Here is a 19713-nt window from a genome sequence, read left to right on the forward strand (position 1 = left end):
TTTTGCCCAATACCGCAAGATCCCCTGCATTTGGCTGTAGTTTATTGTGTCTTTTTGTTTATCTAAGTATGCTATTAACCATGTAGTATATACTGTACTGTATATACAGTGGGGAGAACAAGTATTTGATACACTGCTGATTTTCCTACTTACAAAGCATGTAGAGATCTGTAAAAAAGAAAATATCACATATACACTTCAACATATACACTTCAAAATCCAGAAAATCACATTGTATGATTTTTAAGAAAATGAATTTGCATTTTATTGCATGACATAAGTATTTGGTACATGAGAAAAGCCAAACTTAATATTTGGTACAGAAACCTTTGTTTGCAATTACAGAGATCATATGTTTCCCTTAGTTCTTGACCAGATTTGCACACTCTGCAGCAGGGATTTTGGTCCACTCCTCCATACAGACCTTCTCCAGATCCTTCAGGTTTCGGGGCTGTTGCTGGGCAATACGGACTTTCAGCTTTCAACTTTCAGCTCCCTCCAAAGATTTTCTATTGGGTTCAGGTCTGGAAACTGGCTAGGCCACTCCAGGACCTTGAGATGCTTCTTATGAAGCCACTCCTTAGTTGCCCTGGCTGTGTGTTTCGGGTCATGTTGGAAGACCCAGCCACGACCCATCTTCAATGCTCTTACTGAGGGAAGGAGGTTGTTGGCCAAGATCTCACGATACATGGCCCCATCTATCCTCCCCTCAATACGGTGCAGTCGTCCTGTCCCCTTTGCAGAAAAGCATCCCCAAAGAATGATGTTTCCACCTCCATGCTTCACGGTTGGGATGGTGTTCTTGGGGTTGTACTCATCCTTCTTCTTCCTCCAAACTCGGCGAGTGGAGTTTAGAGCAAAATGCTATATTTTTGTCTCATCAGACCACATGACCTTCTCCCATTCCTCCTCTGGATCATCCAGATGGTCATTGGCAAACTTCAGATGGGCCTGGACATGCGCTGGCTTGACCTTGCATGTGCTGCAGGATTTTAATCCATGACGGCGTAGTGTGTTACTAATGGTTTTCTTCAGGTCATTGACCAGGTCCTGCCGTGTAGTTCTGGGCTGATCCCTCACCTTCCTCATGATCATTGATGCCCCACGAGGTGAGATCTTGCATGGAGCCCCAGACCGAGGGTGATAGACCGTCATCTTGAACTTCTTCCATTTTCTAATAATTGCACCAACAGTTGTTGCCTTCTCACCAAGCTGCTTGCCTATTGTCCTGTAACCCATCCCAGCCTTGTGCAGGTCTACAATTTGATCCCTGATGTCCTTACACAGCTCTCTGGTCTTGGCCATTGTGGAGAGGTTGGAGTCTGTTTGATTGAGTGTGTGGACAGGTGTCTTTTATACAGGTAACGAGTTCAAACAGGTGCAGTTAATACAGGTAAAGAGTGGAAAACAGGAGGGCTTCTTAAAGAAAAACAGGTCTGTGAGAGCCAGAATTCTTACTGGTTGGTAGGTGATCAAATACTTATATCATGCAATAATATGCTAATTAATTACTTAAAAATCATACAATATGATTTTCTGGATTTTTTCTGGATTCCATCTCTCACAGTTGAAGTGTACCTATGATAAAAATTACAGACCTCTACATGCTTTATAAGTAGGAAAACCTGCAAAATCGGAAGTGTATCAAATACTTGTTCTCCCCACTGTATATTCCATGTATATCACCCTTCCAGATGAGGTGTCTACACATCTGGGTTTTCTTTAATAGAGAAGTTTACCATGTTTATATTTATAATTTATACCATCCACCCAGTGGAGGTGAAGGTCCTGAGAATAACTTCTATCTCCATTCTTGTAGAATTGGGGCTAGTTTCTGAAAAACGTGTTGTTTACAAACAGATTTAATGTAATCTTTTGACCTCTTACAATGTATCTATATGAAATATCTCCTCCACCAGATGAGGTAATGGCCATTGACCAGAGCTTTCTGAAGATGATTCTGGAGAACCACATCCTGAAGGAGAAGATCACTCTGGGACAGCTGTACAACGGACAGCGCCTGGAGACTATCGCCGGGAAGTTCCTCAGAGTCTTCATCTACCGCACAGTGAGTCTCTGTGTGTGTGTGTGTGTGTGTTTGAGTGTGTGTGCTGGTATGCGTGTGCATACAGTATGTGTGTGTTTGTGAGAGAGAGAGTTTGTGTGAGTATACAAATGTGTGTGTGTATGTGTGTGGGTGGGTGTGTGCATGCGTGCAAGTCCATCTCTTGTCTCTGAACAGCTGGTCAAACACAATGGCTGTCTGCCATACAACACATATCCCTTTCACTGGGCTATCCATCGACTGGACTGACTAAGAGTCTGTTAATTCAGTAGCTAGTAGACTATTAATTTCCATGTCTTAAAAAGGGCTACTTCAGCAGATGTTCCAACTCAAATTTCAGTTTTAAAGATGCTCAAAACAGAAGTTAGCTGTCTAGAGGATCAATTAGCCTAGCTTGCTCACTATCTGGCTAGCTAACTAGTTAGGTGCTTATGCTAGCATTCCAAAATGCCCACATAGGTCATACTTTTGCTAAAATTAGGATATTAGGACTAGTTACATCATTAGGATAAAATACGTTTTCACTTAAGTGGATCTTTAACCTGTATACCCTGTGTCCTGTCTGTCTGTAGGCGGTGTGCATAGAGAACTCCTGCCTGGTGCGTGGCAGCAAGGAGGGCAGTAACGGAGCCCTCCACCTGATGAAGACTCTGATGAAGCCAGCTGAGGCCACCATGTTCCAGATCCTCACTGACAACGGAGGATTCAAGTAAGCTGCTTGTGGACTTATAGACTGTGTGTGCTTTAGCCTTGTCCCACATCTGTATGAGCTTCAGCCAATGAAATAGTCAGGGAAGTTAGCTCAAGCTCATACAGATCTGAGATCAGACTAGTTGAAGGATCAAGGGACAGATGAAGATTGTTCCGATTTTGTGGCCAACTCATGAATATATTGTATATTAAACAGTGTTGGATTTGGAGTACAATCCTGTCTCACCTCCTACTCCTGCTTGAGAAAGGATGTTCTTTAGCCAACCCAATAGCCAGAGAGTCAGAGAGTTCACTAATCAGACAGAGTTCAATCAAATTTATACAGACTGGGGAGCAGGCTGGGAAATGTACTAAGTGTTTATACAGACCAGTGGGCCAACTTCTTTCCAAATCATGTACAAGAGTGATCATGTAAGATCACTCTTGCAAGTGATCTTTTCATCTAAATAATACCAAGGATCTCATCACTGAAGAGGATCCTTTTCTATAGCTCAATCGGTTCGTATGGGCGGTCACATGTGTTGGTAAGGTAGAGAACCCTGGTTAAAGCCCAGTCAGAGACAAGTTCAGGAACGAGTTCTATATGCTAAGCTATCACACTGGCACCAGTTATATCTACCCTCAGTGGTTGTCATGAGAGCCAGGTAACTGCTTCCTTCATCATGTTTTGGTTGTAGGATCTTCCTGTCACTGATGGAGATGGCTGGTCTGACTGACCTGCTCAAACAGGAAGGAGAATACACTCTGTTCGCTCCCAGTGATGAGGCCTTCGCCGGGGTCAGCGACAGTGACATGGCTCTGCTCAGAGGTTGGTTCATCTCTCAGACTCTCCCTCTCTCCCCGTCCCTGTTAGTCTGTCTCAGTCTCTCAAACAAATATCAGAGCCAGAGGTTTTTCTTGTCAGGCCACATTGTGGTGGTCAGGAAAAACTGCTGACCTTAACCATAGCTATCATAGCTACAAGCTATGTCAAAGGAACATCCATAAGTCTTAGAGTTAGTAGATGTATGTACGATATGTACTATGGATCCATCGTCTTCCATCTAAAACCCTGTCTGTTCTGGCCAGGTAATATGGATGCCCTGCGTACCATCCTGCTCTACCACTTCAGTAACGGAGTGTTCATCGGTGGAGGTCTGGAGACTGGGGTGACCAACCTCCTCAAATCTCTGCAGGGAAACAACCTCCGAGTGCTGCATGTGAGTCCAAACCTCTCAACACTCAACAGGGCTGTAAATATAAGAAATTATGGCATCATGGCTGCAACAAAATCAAGAATGTATCACAAAGATCCTGAAGAGATTATACAATGTTTTTACAGTGAATCAAGAGACTCTCATCCTGATCCACTCCGTATTACTAACAACCTCAATCCTTTGTCATCGACAATGTCAACAAACGTTTAAACTAGGAGTTATGGCTAAATTTGACTTCTTGGAACACATATATAACACTTAAACATGTTTGGGAAAAGATAACGTCTAAAATAACATTAATTTGATGAATAAGAAACCAGAACCGCATTTGTTGGATGAACTTCCCCAGAGACAACTTCCCCAACATAATTCAGCATTCTGACAAGACTTAGGATTTTGCAAAGGTATTTACTATTTTCATTTTGGGTTAATTTTATTCTTAGCTTTTAAGTTGTGTTACAGCAGTGTCCTTAGGATCATATTCTAAGACGATAAAAACATTTCCTTTCTTAAAATAAAGCAGAAAGCCATGTGAGGTCTCTGGATGTTTGTTGTGCAGAATATTCATGATTTAGTTTAGATTACATTTTACCCCAAAACAGACAGTTGCATTCCACTGCTACCAATGACTTTACAGAAGTTAAGCTATACTAAAGCTACCCTTAACAAACATAGTTTACTGAACTAAAGTTACCTTGAAAAAGTAGTGCACTGTATCCAAACTACTCTCTGATAAATGATCATATGGAAATCTGAAATGTCATAGACTACAAATTGCAAGAAAACATTACTTTGACCATATGTTAATAGCATGTTTAATTTAGCCCATTAAACACAAAAACAACGCTTCAAGCAAGAATTAGTCATGTCTAATGCCAAAAAATTAAGTAAATTCTTGCCTACTTCACCCATATTTTATTTTTGTGTTAGTAGTTCCAGTAGTTACCTACACTGCTACATGGTGAAAACGTAATTGACTACTGAAAACACTACGTAGATTTGAATTTAGTTTAACTACCACCAAGTTACTGCAAAATGTAGTTACATGTAGTTCACTATTCCCCAACACTGACTGTTGCAAATGTTCTGTAGCTTAACTACATTCAGAAAGTATTCAGAACCTTTCACTTTTTCAACATTTTCTTACGTTAAAGCCTTATTCTAAAATGTATTAAATTGTTTTATTTCCACACCAGTCCACAAACAATACCCCAAATTTATATTAAAGAAAAATGGAAATAGTCACATTTACATAAGTATTCAGACCCTTTACGCTGTACTTTTTTGAAGCACCTTTGGCGCCGATTACAGCCTCGATCCTCTCAAGCTCTGTCAGGTTGGATGGGGAGCGTCGCTGCACAGCTATTTTCAGGTCTCTCCAGAGATGTTCGATCGGGTTCAAGTCCGGTCTCTGGATGGGCCACTCAAGGACATTCAGAGACTTGTCCCAAAGCCTCTCCTGCATTGTCTTGGCTGTATGCTTAGGGTTGTTGTCCTGTTGGAAGGTGAACTTTCGCCCCAATCTGATTTCCTGAGTGCTCTGGAGTAGGCTTTCATCAAGGATCTCTCTGTACTTTGCTCCGTTCATCTTTCCCCCGATCCTGACTGGTCTCCCAGTCCCTACCGCTGAAAAACATCCCCACCGCATGATGCTGCCACCACCATGTTTCACCGTAGGGATGGTATTGGCCAGGTGATGGTTGTGTCTGGTTTGCTCCAGACATTAAACTTGGCATTCAGGCCAAAGAGTTCAATCTTGTTTTCATCAGACCAGAGAATCTTGTTTCTCATCATCTGAGAGTGCTTTAGTTGCTTTTTAGCAAACTCCAAGCGGGCTGTCATGTGCCTTTTACTGATGAGTGGCTTCTGTCTGGTCACTCTACCATAAAGGCCTGATTGGTGGAGTGCTGCAGTGATGGTTGACCTTTCTGGAAGGTTCTTCCATCTCCACAAAGAAACTCTGGAGCTCTGTCAGAATGACCATCAGATTCTTGGTCACCTTCTTGACCAATCCCCTTCTCCCCCTTTTGCTCAGTTTGGCCGGGTGGCCAGCTCTTGGAAGAGTCTTGGTGGTTCCAAACTTCTTCCATTTAATGCTGGAGGCCACTGTGTTCTTGGGGACCATCAATGCTGCAGTTTTTGCTATCCTTCCACAGATCTGTGCCTCGACAACATCCTGTCTTGAAGCTCTACGGACAATTGCTTCAACTTCATGGCTTGGTTTTTGCTCTGACATGCGTTGTCAACTGTGGGACCTTATATAGACAGATGTGTTCATTTTTAAATCATATCCAATCAATTGAATTTACCACAGGTGGACTCCAATCAAGTTATAGAAACATCTCAAGGATGGTCAATGGAAACAGGATGCACCTGAGCTCAATTTAGAGTCTCATAGCAAAGGGTCTGGATACTTATGTAAATAAGGTATTTCTGTTTTCTTTTTTAATACATTTGCAAAAACTTCTAAAAACCTGTTTTTTCTCTGTCATTATGGGGTAGTTTGTGTAGATTGATGAGGAAAAAAATGTCTTTAATCCATTTTAGAAAAAGGCTGTAACGTAACAAAATGTGGAAAAAGTAAACGCCAACCTAATTGAGAGACATATGGCACATTACCAGCTGGTACTCATAACTCATCTCATTGTGGCTGTCTTATCTGTAATCATCCCATCAGTGTTTGTATCTTAATCCCCTCTACTCCTCTCCTCCAGGCTAACAACACAATTAGAGTGAACACTATTGAGGTCCCTGAAAATGATATCATGGCCACTAACGGAGTCATTCACTTTGTCAAAACCCTCCTCTACCCTGGAGGTAAGACTGACTCAAACCTCTCTGACTGCCAGCTCCTCTGTTGGAGAAACAAATTATACCCTGATTAAATTGTCATGTGTTGAGAGACGCACTGTGCAGGGAATCTGTTCTTGATATATTATATATATTTAGCAGTGCTAAATGGTTCAGTACGTCTAACACCCTGTTCTGTGCTGTATGTACGCTAATGTAAAGTGTTACCAGTACGTCTAACTCCCGGGTTGTGTTGTATGTACGCTAATGTAAAGTGTTACCAGTACGTCTAACACCCTGTTCTGTGCTGTATGTACGCTAATGTAAAGTGTTACCAGTACGTCTAACACCCTGGGTTGTGCTGTATGTACGCTAATGTAAAGTGTTACCAGTACGTTTAACACCCTGGGTTGTGTTGTATGTACGCTAATGTAAAGTGTTACCAGTACGTCTAACACCCTGGGTTGTGCTGTATGTATGCTAATGTAAAGTGTTACCAGTACGTCTAACACCCTGGGTTGTGCTGTATGTACGCTTATGTAAAGTGTTACCAGTACGTCTAACACCCTGTGTTGTGTTGTATGTACGCCAATGTAAAGTGTTACCAGTACGTCTAACACCCTGTTCTGTGCTGTATGTACGCTAATGTAAAGTGTTACCAGTACGTTTAACACCCTGGGTTGTGCTGTATGTACGCCAATGTAAAGTGTTACCAGTACGTCTAACACCCTGTTCTGTGCTGTATGTACGCTAATGTAAAGTGTTACCAGTACGTCTAACACCCTGGGTTGTGTTGTATGTACGCCAATGTAAAGTGTTACCAGTACGTCTAACACCCTGTTCTGTGCTGTATGTACGCTAATGTAAAGTGTTACCAGTACGTCTAACACCCTGGGTTGTGCTGTATGTACGCTAATGTAAAGTGTTACCAGTACGTCTAACACCCTGGGTTGTGCTGTATGTACGCTAATGTAAAGTGTTACCAGTACGTTTAACACCCTGGGTTGTGTTGTATGTACGCTAATGTAAAGTGTTACCAGTACGTCTAACACCCTGGGTTGTGCTGTATGTACGCTAATGTAAAGTGTTACCAGTACGTCTAACACCCTGTTCTGTGCTGTATGTACGCCAATGTAAAGTGTTACCAGTACGTCTAACACCCTGGGTTGTGCTGTATGTACGCCAATGTAAAGTGTTACCAGTACGTCTAACACCCTGGGTTGTGTTGTATGTACGCTAATGTAAAGTGTTACCAGTACGTCTAACACCCTGGGTTGTGTTGTATGTACGCTAATGTAAAGTGTTACCAGTACGTCTAACTCCCTGTGTTGTGCTGTATGTACGCTAATGTAAAGTGTTACCAGTACGTCTAACACCCTGGGTTGTGTTGTATGTACGCCAATGTAAAGTGTTACCAGTATGTCTAACTCCCTGTGTTGTGCTGTATGTACGCTAATGTAAAGTGTTACCAGTATGTCTAACACCCTGGGTTGTGCTGTATGTACGCTAATGTAAAGTGTTACCAGTACGTCTAACACCCTGGGTTGTGCTGTATGTACGCTAATGTAAAGTGTTACCAGTACGTCTAACACCCTGGGTTGTGCTGTATGTACGCTAATGTAAAGTGTTACCAGTACGTCTAACACCCTGGGTTGTGCTGTATGTACGCCAATGTAAAGTGTTACCAGTATGTCTAACTCCCGGGTTGTGTTGTATGTACGCTAATGTAAAGTGTTACCAGTACGTCTAACTCCCTGTGTTGTGCTGTATGTACGCCAATGTAAAGTGTTACCAGTATGTCTAACTCCCTGTGTTGTGCTGTATGTACGCTAATGTAAAGTGTTACCAGTACGTCTAACTCCCTGTGTTGTGCTGTATGTACGCCAATGTAAAGTGTTACCAGTATGTCTAACTCCCTGTGTTGTGCTGTATGTACGCTAATGTAAAGTGTTACCAGTACGTCTAACACCCTGGGTTGTGCTGTATGTACGCTAATGTAAAGTGTTACCAGTACGTCTAACTCCCTGTGTTGTGCTGTATGTACGCTAATGTAAAGTGTTACCAGTACGTCTAACTCCCTGTGTTGTGCTGTATGTACGCTAATGTAAAGTGTTACCAGTATGTCTAACTCCCTGTGTTGTGCTGTATGTACGCTAATGTAAAGTGTTACCAGTACGTCTAACACCCTGGGTTGTGCTGTATGTACGCTAATGTAAAGTGTTACCAGTACGTCTAACACCCTGGGTTGTGCTTGTATGTACGCTAATGTAAAGTGTTACCAGTACGTCTAACTCCCTGGGTTGTGCTGTATGTACGCTAATGTAAAGTGTTACCAGTACGTTTAACACCCTGGGTTGTGCTTGTATGTACGCTTATGTAAAGTGTTACCAGTACGTCTAACTCCCTGGGTTGTGCTGTATGTACGCTAATGTAAAGTGTTACCAGTACGTCTAACACCCTGGGTTGTGTTGTATGTACGCTAATGTAAAGTGTTACCAGTACGTCTAACTCCCTGGGTTGTGTTGTATGTATGCTAATGTAAAGTGTTACCAGTACGTCTAACACCCTGGGTTGTGTTGTATGTACGCTAATGTAAAGTGTTACCAGTACGTCTAACACCCTGGGTTGTGTTGTATGTACGCTAATGTAAAGTGTTACCAGTACGTCTAACTCCCTGTGTTGTGCTGTATATAATCTAACGAAAGTGTTACCAGTATGTAGAGGTAACTGCCAAAATAAAGGAAACGCCAACGCCAAAGTGTAGGGTGTTAGGCCACCATGAGCCCAAACATGGTTTTATGCCATGTAAACCATACCATATGGTTTACATTGTTTTCATGCTCATCAAATAATTCAGTGATCACTTGTGCCCTGTGGATGGGGGCATTGTCATCCTATCGGGGCAAAGCCATGGTAGCAAAAATATTGGCCAAAATAATGGCCTGCCCAACATTTTCATACATGAACCTAAGCATGATGGTATGTTAATTGCTTAATTAACTCAGGAACCACACCTGCGTGTAAGCAACTTCTTTCAATATATCTTGTATCCCTCATTTCCTCAAGTGTTTCCATTACTTTGGCAGTAACCTTTATGTACCCTAGTATGAAGTGTTACCAGTATGTCTTACACCCTGTACTGTGCTGTGCTGTATGTACCCTAGTATAAAGTGTTACATGTATGTTTAACACCCTGTACTGTGCCGTACTGTACAGTATTGTACCCTAGTATGAAGTGTTACCAGTATGTCTTACACCCTGTACTGTGCCGTACTGTACAGTATTGTACCCTAGTATGAAGTGTTACCAGTATGTCTTACACCCTGTACTGTGCCGTACTGTACAGTATTGTACCCTGGTATAAAGTGTTACCAGTATGTCTAACACTCTGTACTGTGCCGTACTGTACAGTATTGTACCCTGGTATAAAGTGTTACCAGTATGTCTAACACCCTGTACTGTGCCGTACTGTACAGTATTGTACCCTAGTATAAAGTGTTACCAGTACGTTTAACACCCTGTACTGTGCCGTACTGTACAGTATTGTACCCTAGTATAAAGTGTTACCAGTACGTTTAACACCCTGTACTGTGCCGTACTGTACAGTATTGTACCCTAGTATAAAGTGTTACCAGTATGTTTAACACCCTGTACTGTGCCGTACTGTACAGTATTGTACCCTAGTATAAAGTGTTACCAGTATGTCTAACACTCTGTACTGTATTGTCCTGTAGAGCTGCCTGCTGGAAACTCTGACCTTCTGGGGCTGCTGAGAAGACTCATCAAGTACATGGAGATCAAGGTACTGTACCAGGCCACACCCACATAAAGGAATTAGGGAGAACCCTGAGATAGCAAGATGAGATTAAAGTCTAAGTGTTTGTTACAAAATGACCTTAAGATGACAAGACAATATGTAAAGCCTTGAACAAATACAGTACCTACCACATTGGAGTTGAGCAGAACGATGTGTACACAGACCTACAGTAATATGGTTTACAGCCTCTAATCCTTCTTTCTATTCATTCACAGTTTGTGTCAGGATACAGATATAAGGAAATCCCTCTCACATTCATGAGTGAGTACAACTGTATCAGTCCAAGTCTTAGATGTCTGCTGTACCTTTTTGCGTTGCAACTATTTGTAACTTTGCTGTTGTCCTGTGATTAACTGCTGTGTGTTTTCTGTTTCCTTCAGAGAGGACGATCGTCACACGCGTCATTGAGTCAGGTAAGTTACAGTTAAAGGATTGAAACAATGAGGGCCTCCCGGGTGGCGCAGTGGTCTAGGGCACTGCATCACAGCGCTAGCTATGCCACCAGAGACCCTGGGTTTGCACCCAGGCTCTGTCGCAACCAGGAGGTCTGTGGGGCGATGCACAATTGGCCAAGTGTCGTCCGGGTTAGGCCAGTAGGAATATCCCTACCGGGATGTGTGGCTTGGTTGGGTTGTGTTTTGGCTGACTCCCACAGTTATGTCAATTTGGCTGGATGTCTTTTGGGTGGTGGACCATTTTTGATACACAGGGAAACTGTTGAGTGTGAAAAACCCAGTGCGTTGCAGTTCTTGACACACTCAAATTGGTGGCTGTCTCCTCCCCTTCAGCTACACTGATTGAAGTGGATTTAACACATGACATCAATAAGGGATCATAGGTTTCACCTGGATTCACCTGGTTCGTCTATGTCATGGAAAGAGCAGGTGTTCCTAATGTTTTGTACACTCAGTGTAAATTCATTTTATATGATATATCATGGGTAGTCTTGGAAAGACTTGAAGACATTGTGCTACAGGAGTTGATAGACTAGTTGGCACAGTTCAGATAAGGACAATCTCTGTCTTCCATGAGATTCATGACCCACGTTCAAGAGGAAAAACCATTGTGGTTGTTCAGATAATTACAGTACAGACAGCAACAAGAGAAGACTTGCCATAGCAGCAGACACCTGGAAAAGTTTTATCTGTTCTGGATAAAATTACCGTTCTTTATTGGGATTTGACTTTTAAGGTTAATTCTTGATGTGAAAAAGAAATATGCACATAAGTTCAGGTTACTGTTTATGCAATTATCTCCAGTCAAGATTCTGAGGGGAAAACTAATGTCTTGGAGAAAGCCTTTACTCTGAACGTATCTGCAAAGCACATATCCACGTGTCCTTTGATTATGCAATATATTCCTGTCATGTGAATTCTTTTAAAGCCAATGGAAGGTTGGGCTTCAGTCTAATTCGATACAGACAATATTTTAATCAAGGAGTAGAGGAACCAATGACACACTACATGTCTGTAGTTCATGGAGTCTGGAGTTTTTAAGTTCATTCGGACCTTCAGATCTCACTAGTTTGCCGTTTAAATGTCATGTTCTTCAATTATGCTTTTGATGTTATTTATTTCAGTTGTTAAACTTGTTTTCCTCTCTCTCTTTCTAAAGCGCCTGATGTGACCCATGTGACTAGGGTTATCGAAAGGGAACCTACCATCACCAAGGTGACCAGGGTGATTGAGGGACAGCCTACCATCACCAAGGTAACACCAATGCAACAAACCATGTTTCAACCATTGTATCCACCCATGTAACCACCAAATCACATTGAGCATCGGGAAAAGCGTTATATCAATATAATACATGATTATGATTATTAGGTGACGAGAGTCATTGAAGGCGAGCCAAAGTTCACCAAGGTCACTAGAGTCATCGAGGGAGAACCCAAGGTCACCAAAGTTACCAGAGTGGTCTCAGGTACGTACCTCACAGACACACAGGTCTTTCTTGACTCCTGTCCATGAGGTCTGAAGAATAGTATAGTTGCTATACGGTGTATTGATGCACTATATGAAACAAAGAAGTGAATATTTGGGTTGCTGAGGTGAGACACAGGTCTACAGATGTTAATATGTTGTACTGAATTGCCTTGACTCTACGTCACCCCTGGATCATGACTCTTACATCTGCCACTCTGTGAAAACAGTATGTTTCTATGTGAAGACTGATGTAGTGTTTCATTATGATGTCATCCACAGGTCCTCAGTATTCAGCCAGCAGCAGTGGCTCCAGCAGTGGTATCTCCAACATTGAGCTGGAAGGTCAGTAACATCACCCCTTTGGTTGTAGATAGATAACTTCATATAGAGGAAATAATGCAATGTTAAATTGAAAATGACATATATGCATGTCACTGGGTGACAGGTTCTGTTAGAATCTGGGTTGAGAGACTGACAAACAGGATTCAAACTAACTGTTACATTTCCACCCTGTGATATTTGGCATAGTCGGCAGAATTAGTCAATTGTTCAACATAATTGCTTGTTTCGTTAGAATATATAATAGTCCCATCTGTGACATATACAGTAACATCCCTGTCTCCGTCCTGTAGGTGCTGACTTCTCCCGTATCACCACCATCGAGGGAAACCCCTCAATGCTCGACATGGACTCTGAAAAAATCACCAAGTTCATCCAAGGTAAGAGACACATCTAAACTCTACTCATCCTCACTTGGTTCTGTAAGGATCTGAGGTGATTAAAATATGGTTTCTGTTATGACTGGAGTTTGGATTCTGTAGGGTTCAATTGTGGCAGAGGTTTGGTTCTGTAGGGTTCTATAATGACTATGGTTTAGGTTCTTTAAGATTCTGTAGTGACCAACATTTGGGTTCTATAAGGTTCTATAATGACTGGGGTTTAAATTTGTCTTCACAGAGGGAAACCCGAGACGAGTAACTGGCAGGAAAATTCCAGGTAAAACATGAGTCCTTGATAACATAACATACTGTTTGACCGTGTTGGGGGATTCAAATGATGGGTAATGTCATCCTATGAGGATCTTTAATTGCGACCATTGAAAGAGAATGACCACCCATCATTGAACATTGACTTGAACTTTATTTCTGTTATTTGAGTGTATGATGATCTTTCTGTTGTCTTTATCCCTAGCTGGTGCCAGGAGGAGAGTCAGACCAGAGGAACAAAGAGCATGAACATGGACAGACCAGGTGACTAAAGATGCAGCAGCAACCAGAGAGGAACAACAGAGATAATGTCAATGAATGGTCTCCCATAAAAGCTCTACACTCCAAATGATGCGTGTGTAGACATACAGAACTTGAAATTAGTGAGACCAGTAAAGCCATTTGCTAAACAAAACAAAAATCATTGATGCATGTATCTAAAGATAACTAAAAGCCATCAAGATATGTAAATAGCGTACGCATATTTGTGGGTTTTCGGTGTATATTAGAGATGAAAGATTAGAAGCTAGCCAGAGGTAGCAAAATAATCTTTGAAACCAATCTATTGGAAGCCTTGACCATTGGTTGAGGTGATACAACAGGATTTTTAGGAAGATTTTGTAATTTACCTCTGCATGATATCGAGTTTGTGGTGCTCACATAAAAATAAAAATAATAAAAAATAAAATGTGATTGCTGTTTTCTGACAGTGACTTCATTTCTGCAAATGTTTATATTTTTCTACCAGATGTAATTTCAGCTCTGATCTGAGTTTCACAGTAGTGTGTTTGCTCTCTCTTTCTGCCTTTCTGTCTGACAAGATAACCATAAAGATATTGAGCTTGTCTTTGCTTTTAGAAGTTTCAAATGTGCAACACTCTTAACAAACTTAACTTTTCACATATTCTCAATAGCTTTTTTTACTGCAGTTTTCAAACCTTTTTCAATCAAGTATATTCTTGGAGATGAAGTGAATAATTATCCAGGAGAAAAACTTTATTTGAAAAACTTGTTAGTAGTTCATCGTTATAAGGAATTCAATTCAAGTTACATTTTAGAATCACATTTACACAATTTGAGGAGAAGATGTATGATCGCAATCTAATTTGTGCACGTGTCTACTGGGCCCTGCCTACTCAATGAATCCCATTTTTTGTATAACGCTAGTTGTTTGGGGGGGGGGGTTTAAAAAAAAGTTTTTTAGTTCTCCTAAAATCTATAAAAGAGTCTGACAATGCTACTAATGTCAATCTGTGTCCTTTAAAAGGTCAGAGTGTGAATTATACCATGATTGTCAGGGTCTCATTTTTGGGGGACTTGACCTCCTATGTGTGCCCGCGCTTACATGACATTTCTTATGGGCCTTTTTTATGACCTTTTAATTTGTCGTGAACACAACCATCTTATTGTCAAACAAGTCACCGTGCACTGTTTAGGTGCTGTGATGTTTTTGGAGTGGACAAACATGCACAGGTAGACTACCTGAAGCGATTTGTTTGTCTATAAGATTAAAACATCTTGACTGGTTGTGTTCATGCCCAAATTAAAAGGTAATAAATAGAAAAATACCGTTAAATTACATATTTACTCTTAAGTCCATTAAAAAACCATGCAAGTTCGTGCCCGCATAGGAGGTCCAGTCAAAAAAAATCCCAGAATGTCAGACTTTTCCCACACCATTTGCTGAATGGAAATATACATGGTTACTAAACACCAAAAAGTGTAATGACATTATACTCTTCAAGACTAAATTAATTGATGTATCTTGCTGACTGACAAAGGACCTTTTTTGTACAAAGAAAAAGTAGGGGACTATTGTAACGTATATGCTGGGAGTCAGAAAGAAAGTGCAGGTGGTGAGTTTAATAATAATTGGAACATCGGACAAAATAACAAACACGAGTAGCGTATAGACATGAAACACAAACAATATTGACTGGGGACTGCCAGATATAGGGGAGGTAATGGAGTCCAGGTGTGCCTGATGATGACGTGCAGGTGCGCGTAATAAATCATGCTAGTTGTGCATAATGATGGATCCCAGGACCAGTGATTAGTATACCGGCGACGTCGAAAACCCCCCAGGACGAGGAGCGGGCCGGTCCGGGTGGCGAAAGTGGAAATCGCGGATGATGTTGGGATCCAGAATGTGCTCCACTGGAACCCAACACTGTTACTCTGGGCCATAACCCTCCCAGTCCACCAGGTACTGGAGCCGACCACCACGACTTCGGGAGTCCAGTAGAGATCTGACGGCTTAGGCCGGACCCCCTCGATGTCCGGGGGGGGTGGAGGCGTGTTGTGGGGGACAGCATCGGTTAGGGGACCAGGAACCTCTTGTACAGATGGGACCAGGGATGCTGAGGCACGGGAAGGGGAAGGAGATTCCCTGCTGAAGCGTTCCGGGGGGATTTGGTTTGGGCACATACGGAACAGGAGTTGACGTAGTGAGTGACATCCTGTGCCACGGTGGGCCACCAGTACTTCTCAGAGATGGATTGGGTAGTGTGAGAAATAGCTGGATGTCCAGAGACGACAGCTGTGTGTGTCCAGGTCAGCAGCCGATCCCTTATCCTCATAGGAACGTAGATGCACAAGGGAGGACTCCATCTCCAGAGCCTGACAAATGTCCACATCAACGTCCCAGACCACAGAAGCTACGACTCGGGAGGATGGGATTATAGGTGCATGCTGGACAGGACCATCACCCTAATCGTAGAGACGGGACAGGGCATCGGCCTTGGTGTTTTTTTAACCAGCTTGAACTTAAACCTTGTGAAGAAAAGGGCCCACCTTGCTTGGCGCGGATTCAGCTTCCTCACTGTCAGTATGTACCTCATGTTCTGATAGTCAGTGAGGATGAGGAATGGTTACTTGGCGCCCTCCAGCCAGTGTCTCCACTCCGCTAACGCCAACTTCACCGCCAGGAGCTCTTGATCACTGACGTCGTAATTCTTCTCTGCAGGGGACAGTGAAATGCCCCTTGAGTAGACAGAAGACCCCGTCAGCTGCTGGGTTCCACACTAACCTTGAGAGAGGTGAGAGGGGCGGCGACGGAGCTGAAGTTCCTGATGAAACCGCGATAGAAGTTGGCAAACCACAAAAACCATTGTAACCCCTTTAGGGTGACCGCATCTACCTTCTTGTCGTCTATCCTCACTCCCTACGGGGTGATTTGGTAGCCTAAGAAGGAGACGGCCTTCTGATGAAATTTACACTTTTCAGCCTTGACAAACAGTTGGCTAGCCAGGAAGCATTCCGGGACTGATCGAACGTGAGTGACGTGATCCTCCAGGGTAGCCGAGTAGACCAGGATGTCATCGATATACACAACCACCTGGTGTCCGACCCTGTAACTGAACACCGCGTTAACAAATGCCTGGAACACTGACGGAGAATTGGCTAAACCAAACGACATCACCAAGTGCTCGTAGTTACCAGACATTGTGCTAAAAGCTGTCTTCCATTCATCCCCCTTCCGGATGCGAATGAGATTGTATGCACTCCGCAGGTCCCGTTTGGTAAAGAAATGGGCCCTGCGGAGTTGTTCTATGGCTGCTGGCACCAACGGGAGAGGGTAACGGTACTTTGTGGCGATTTCATTGAGTCCTCTAATCAATACATGGGCGTAACCCTCCATCCCTCCTGCCGATGCAGGAGAAGTGGACGTGCGGATGAAACCTTGCTGGAGCGCCTCTTGGATGTAATCCTCCATGGCCTGGGTCTCAGCCACCGACAGAGGGTAGATTCATCTGCGCAGACCCTACCAGCAGGTCGATGGCACAGTCCCAGGGGCAATGAGGTGCGGCAGGGTAGCCTAGTGGTTAGAGCGTTGGACTAGTAACCGGAAGGTTGCAAGTTCAAACCCCCGAGCTAACAAGGTACAAATCTATCGTTCTGCCCCTGAACAGGCAGTTAACCCACTGTTCCTAGGCCGTCATTGAAAATAAGAATTTGTTCTTAACTGACTTGCCTAGTTAAATAAAGGTAAAATAAATTAAAAATTAAAAATGAGGAGTAAGACAGGTGGTGCAGGTCTTGAAGAAAACCTCCCTGCAGGTCCTGGTATACCTCTGGGATATTGGGCTGAAGGGCAACCATAGGACTCTCTACCTAATTGGAAACACAGGGAACGGGGAAGCAGGTCCTCCGTTATTCTTGTGACCAGTTTGTGATTCTCATCCTCGACCATAAAATGGTGGGATTATTGCGTTGCAGCCTAGAGATGATCTTGTGAACTGGTGATGAAGTGTATGTTCTCCTGATGAATGGATTTCACGGTGAGGGTGAGGGGTTGAGTGATGTGTGTGATGTTTCCGGATCCTAATGGCCGACAATCGAGGAGTTGAACTGGGAAAGGAGAAGAGAGCGGGTATGAGACGATGTTAAGAGAGGAGGCAAGTGTCTGGTCAATAAAGTTCCCCTTAGCAATGGAATCCACTAACGCTGTAGACACAGGACATGAGGGACAGTCAACTAGTGTGATGGACACCCCAGGAGGTGGAAAAACACATGACTCTCCCTCTGCTCTTGTGAATCCCAGATTGGGAAGTGCTTGACACCGCTGGAGCCCTCCTTGACCACAATACAGACAGAGCCCCAGCTGTCACCATCTGTGTCGCTCCACCGCGGGGCACGGGGCGTGTGGCCCCTACTTCCATGGGTTCAGGCTCTGAGCCAGAGTGTTCACTGAGGGAGAGAAGCGTTGAGAGTACCGACACTCCCGAAGTAGGTTATCCAGACAGATGGCCATCGCAATGAGTGTGTCCAAGGAGAGTTTGTCGTCTCGACAGGCCAACTCTGTCTGAACCTCCTTGCGCAGACCTCTTCTGAATAGCGTACGAAGCATCGGCTCATTCCATCCACTGGATGCTGCTACTATCCAGCAGGTGAACGTGTACTTGGTAGCCGTCTGGTCCCCCTGCCGTAATTAAGTAAGCTCTCACCTCCCTCTCTACCCTCTGGGGGATAATCGAAGATGCATTTGAACTGAGCCATGAATGAATCTAGCTCCTCTCCTCGCTCCCAGATGGCCGTGGACCATTCCAACGCCCACCCAGTCAGCAGAGAATTAACCGTAGCAACCTTGGACTTATTGGTGGTGGGGGCTCCCATCTGGTGTGTAAAGTAGAGGGAGCACTGAAGTAGGAAGCCACGGCATTTATATGGGGTACCATCATATTTATCCGGGAGGGACAAACGGCCATAGCTGACCAGATCGGGTTGCTGAATGGGCTGTTGTGCTCCCTCGCTGGGTCGACTGGTTGTAGAGTATCCTCCGCTAGTTGACGGCCATGCCTTCTGGGTATGTTCGAGACGTTGCACACTGCGAATAACCTCTTCCATAGCCGTCCCCAGTTGTGCCAACTGGTCATGATATTGACGCAGAAGGAATCCCTGCTCGTTGACAGTCTGGGAGACATCCTGTGTTCCTGCTGATTCCATTGTTTGAGTCAGTATTCTGTAACGTATACACTGGGAGTCGGGAAAGCAAGTGCAGGTGGTGAGTTTAATAATAAACAGAACATCAAACAATATAACAAACACGAGTAGCATATAGACATGAAACACATAAACAATACTGACTGGGGAAAGAACCTAAGGGAGTGCCAGACATAAGGGAGATAATAGAGGTAATGGAGTCCAGGTGTGCCTAATGATGTGCAGGTGCGCGTAATGAGTAATGCCAGGTTTGCGTATAATGATGGATCCCAGGACCGGTGGTTAGTATAGCAGCAACGTCGAACGCCGGAGGGGAGGAGGGGGAGTAGACGGGACGGGGCTAGTTTAATTTGGAAGAAACGTTTATTTTCATATTTACCACTGTAGCAGTACAAATTGCATTTTAAACAAATAGGAGAGTGGTTAAATTAACATTATTTAGAGACCCCCCAAAATGTTGACTTTGTTGCATTTAGGGGGACTCATGACTCATTCAGCCCCTCCCCCCTAATTTACACTCTGCTGAATGTTACAATTCTCTGGATGGGAAGTATCTCCATATGTTCTTAGATAATCAAAAACCAAAATGTTGGGAATCACTACACTGAGAAGAAATCTATTCCAAATGGCACAATATTCCCTATATAGTGCACTACTTTTGACCAAGGCCCAAATGGCTCTGGTCAAAAGTAATGCACTATGTAGGGAGTAGGGTGCCATTTGGGATACACAGGATTCTCCGATGACGTACATGTTAAAATACAGTGTTACACGACAGCTA

General features: G+C 43.3%; 1 protein-coding gene across 1 annotated transcript in view; it reads left to right on the plus strand.

Moving 5' to 3' along the window:
- LOC118375160 (periostin-like) overlaps positions 1 to 14208 on the plus strand; it is a 37844-nt gene extending 23636 nt beyond the window's left edge. The window contains exons 10-23 of the mRNA XM_035761763.2: positions 1920 to 2068; positions 2638 to 2774; positions 3454 to 3584; positions 3845 to 3975; positions 6687 to 6789; positions 10497 to 10564; positions 10795 to 10840; positions 10960 to 10992; positions 12194 to 12288; positions 12406 to 12502; positions 12784 to 12846; positions 13137 to 13223; positions 13462 to 13500; positions 13696 to 14208. Of these exons, the coding sequence (XP_035617656.1) occupies positions 1920 to 2068; positions 2638 to 2774; positions 3454 to 3584; positions 3845 to 3975; positions 6687 to 6789; positions 10497 to 10564; positions 10795 to 10840; positions 10960 to 10992; positions 12194 to 12288; positions 12406 to 12502; positions 12784 to 12846; positions 13137 to 13223; positions 13462 to 13500; positions 13696 to 13739 (1223 nt within the window). The 3' untranslated portion in view covers positions 13740 to 14208. The remainder of the gene's footprint in view (positions 1 to 1919; positions 2069 to 2637; positions 2775 to 3453; positions 3585 to 3844; positions 3976 to 6686; positions 6790 to 10496; positions 10565 to 10794; positions 10841 to 10959; positions 10993 to 12193; positions 12289 to 12405; positions 12503 to 12783; positions 12847 to 13136; positions 13224 to 13461; positions 13501 to 13695) is intronic.
- Positions 14209 to 19713: the final 5505 nt, after the last annotated feature.

The sequence above is a fragment of the Oncorhynchus keta genome, chromosome 1 (assembly GCF_023373465.1).
Source record: "Oncorhynchus keta strain PuntledgeMale-10-30-2019 chromosome 1, Oket_V2, whole genome shotgun sequence".
In the NCBI taxonomy this organism is placed as follows: domain Eukaryota; kingdom Metazoa; phylum Chordata; class Actinopteri; order Salmoniformes; family Salmonidae; genus Oncorhynchus; species Oncorhynchus keta.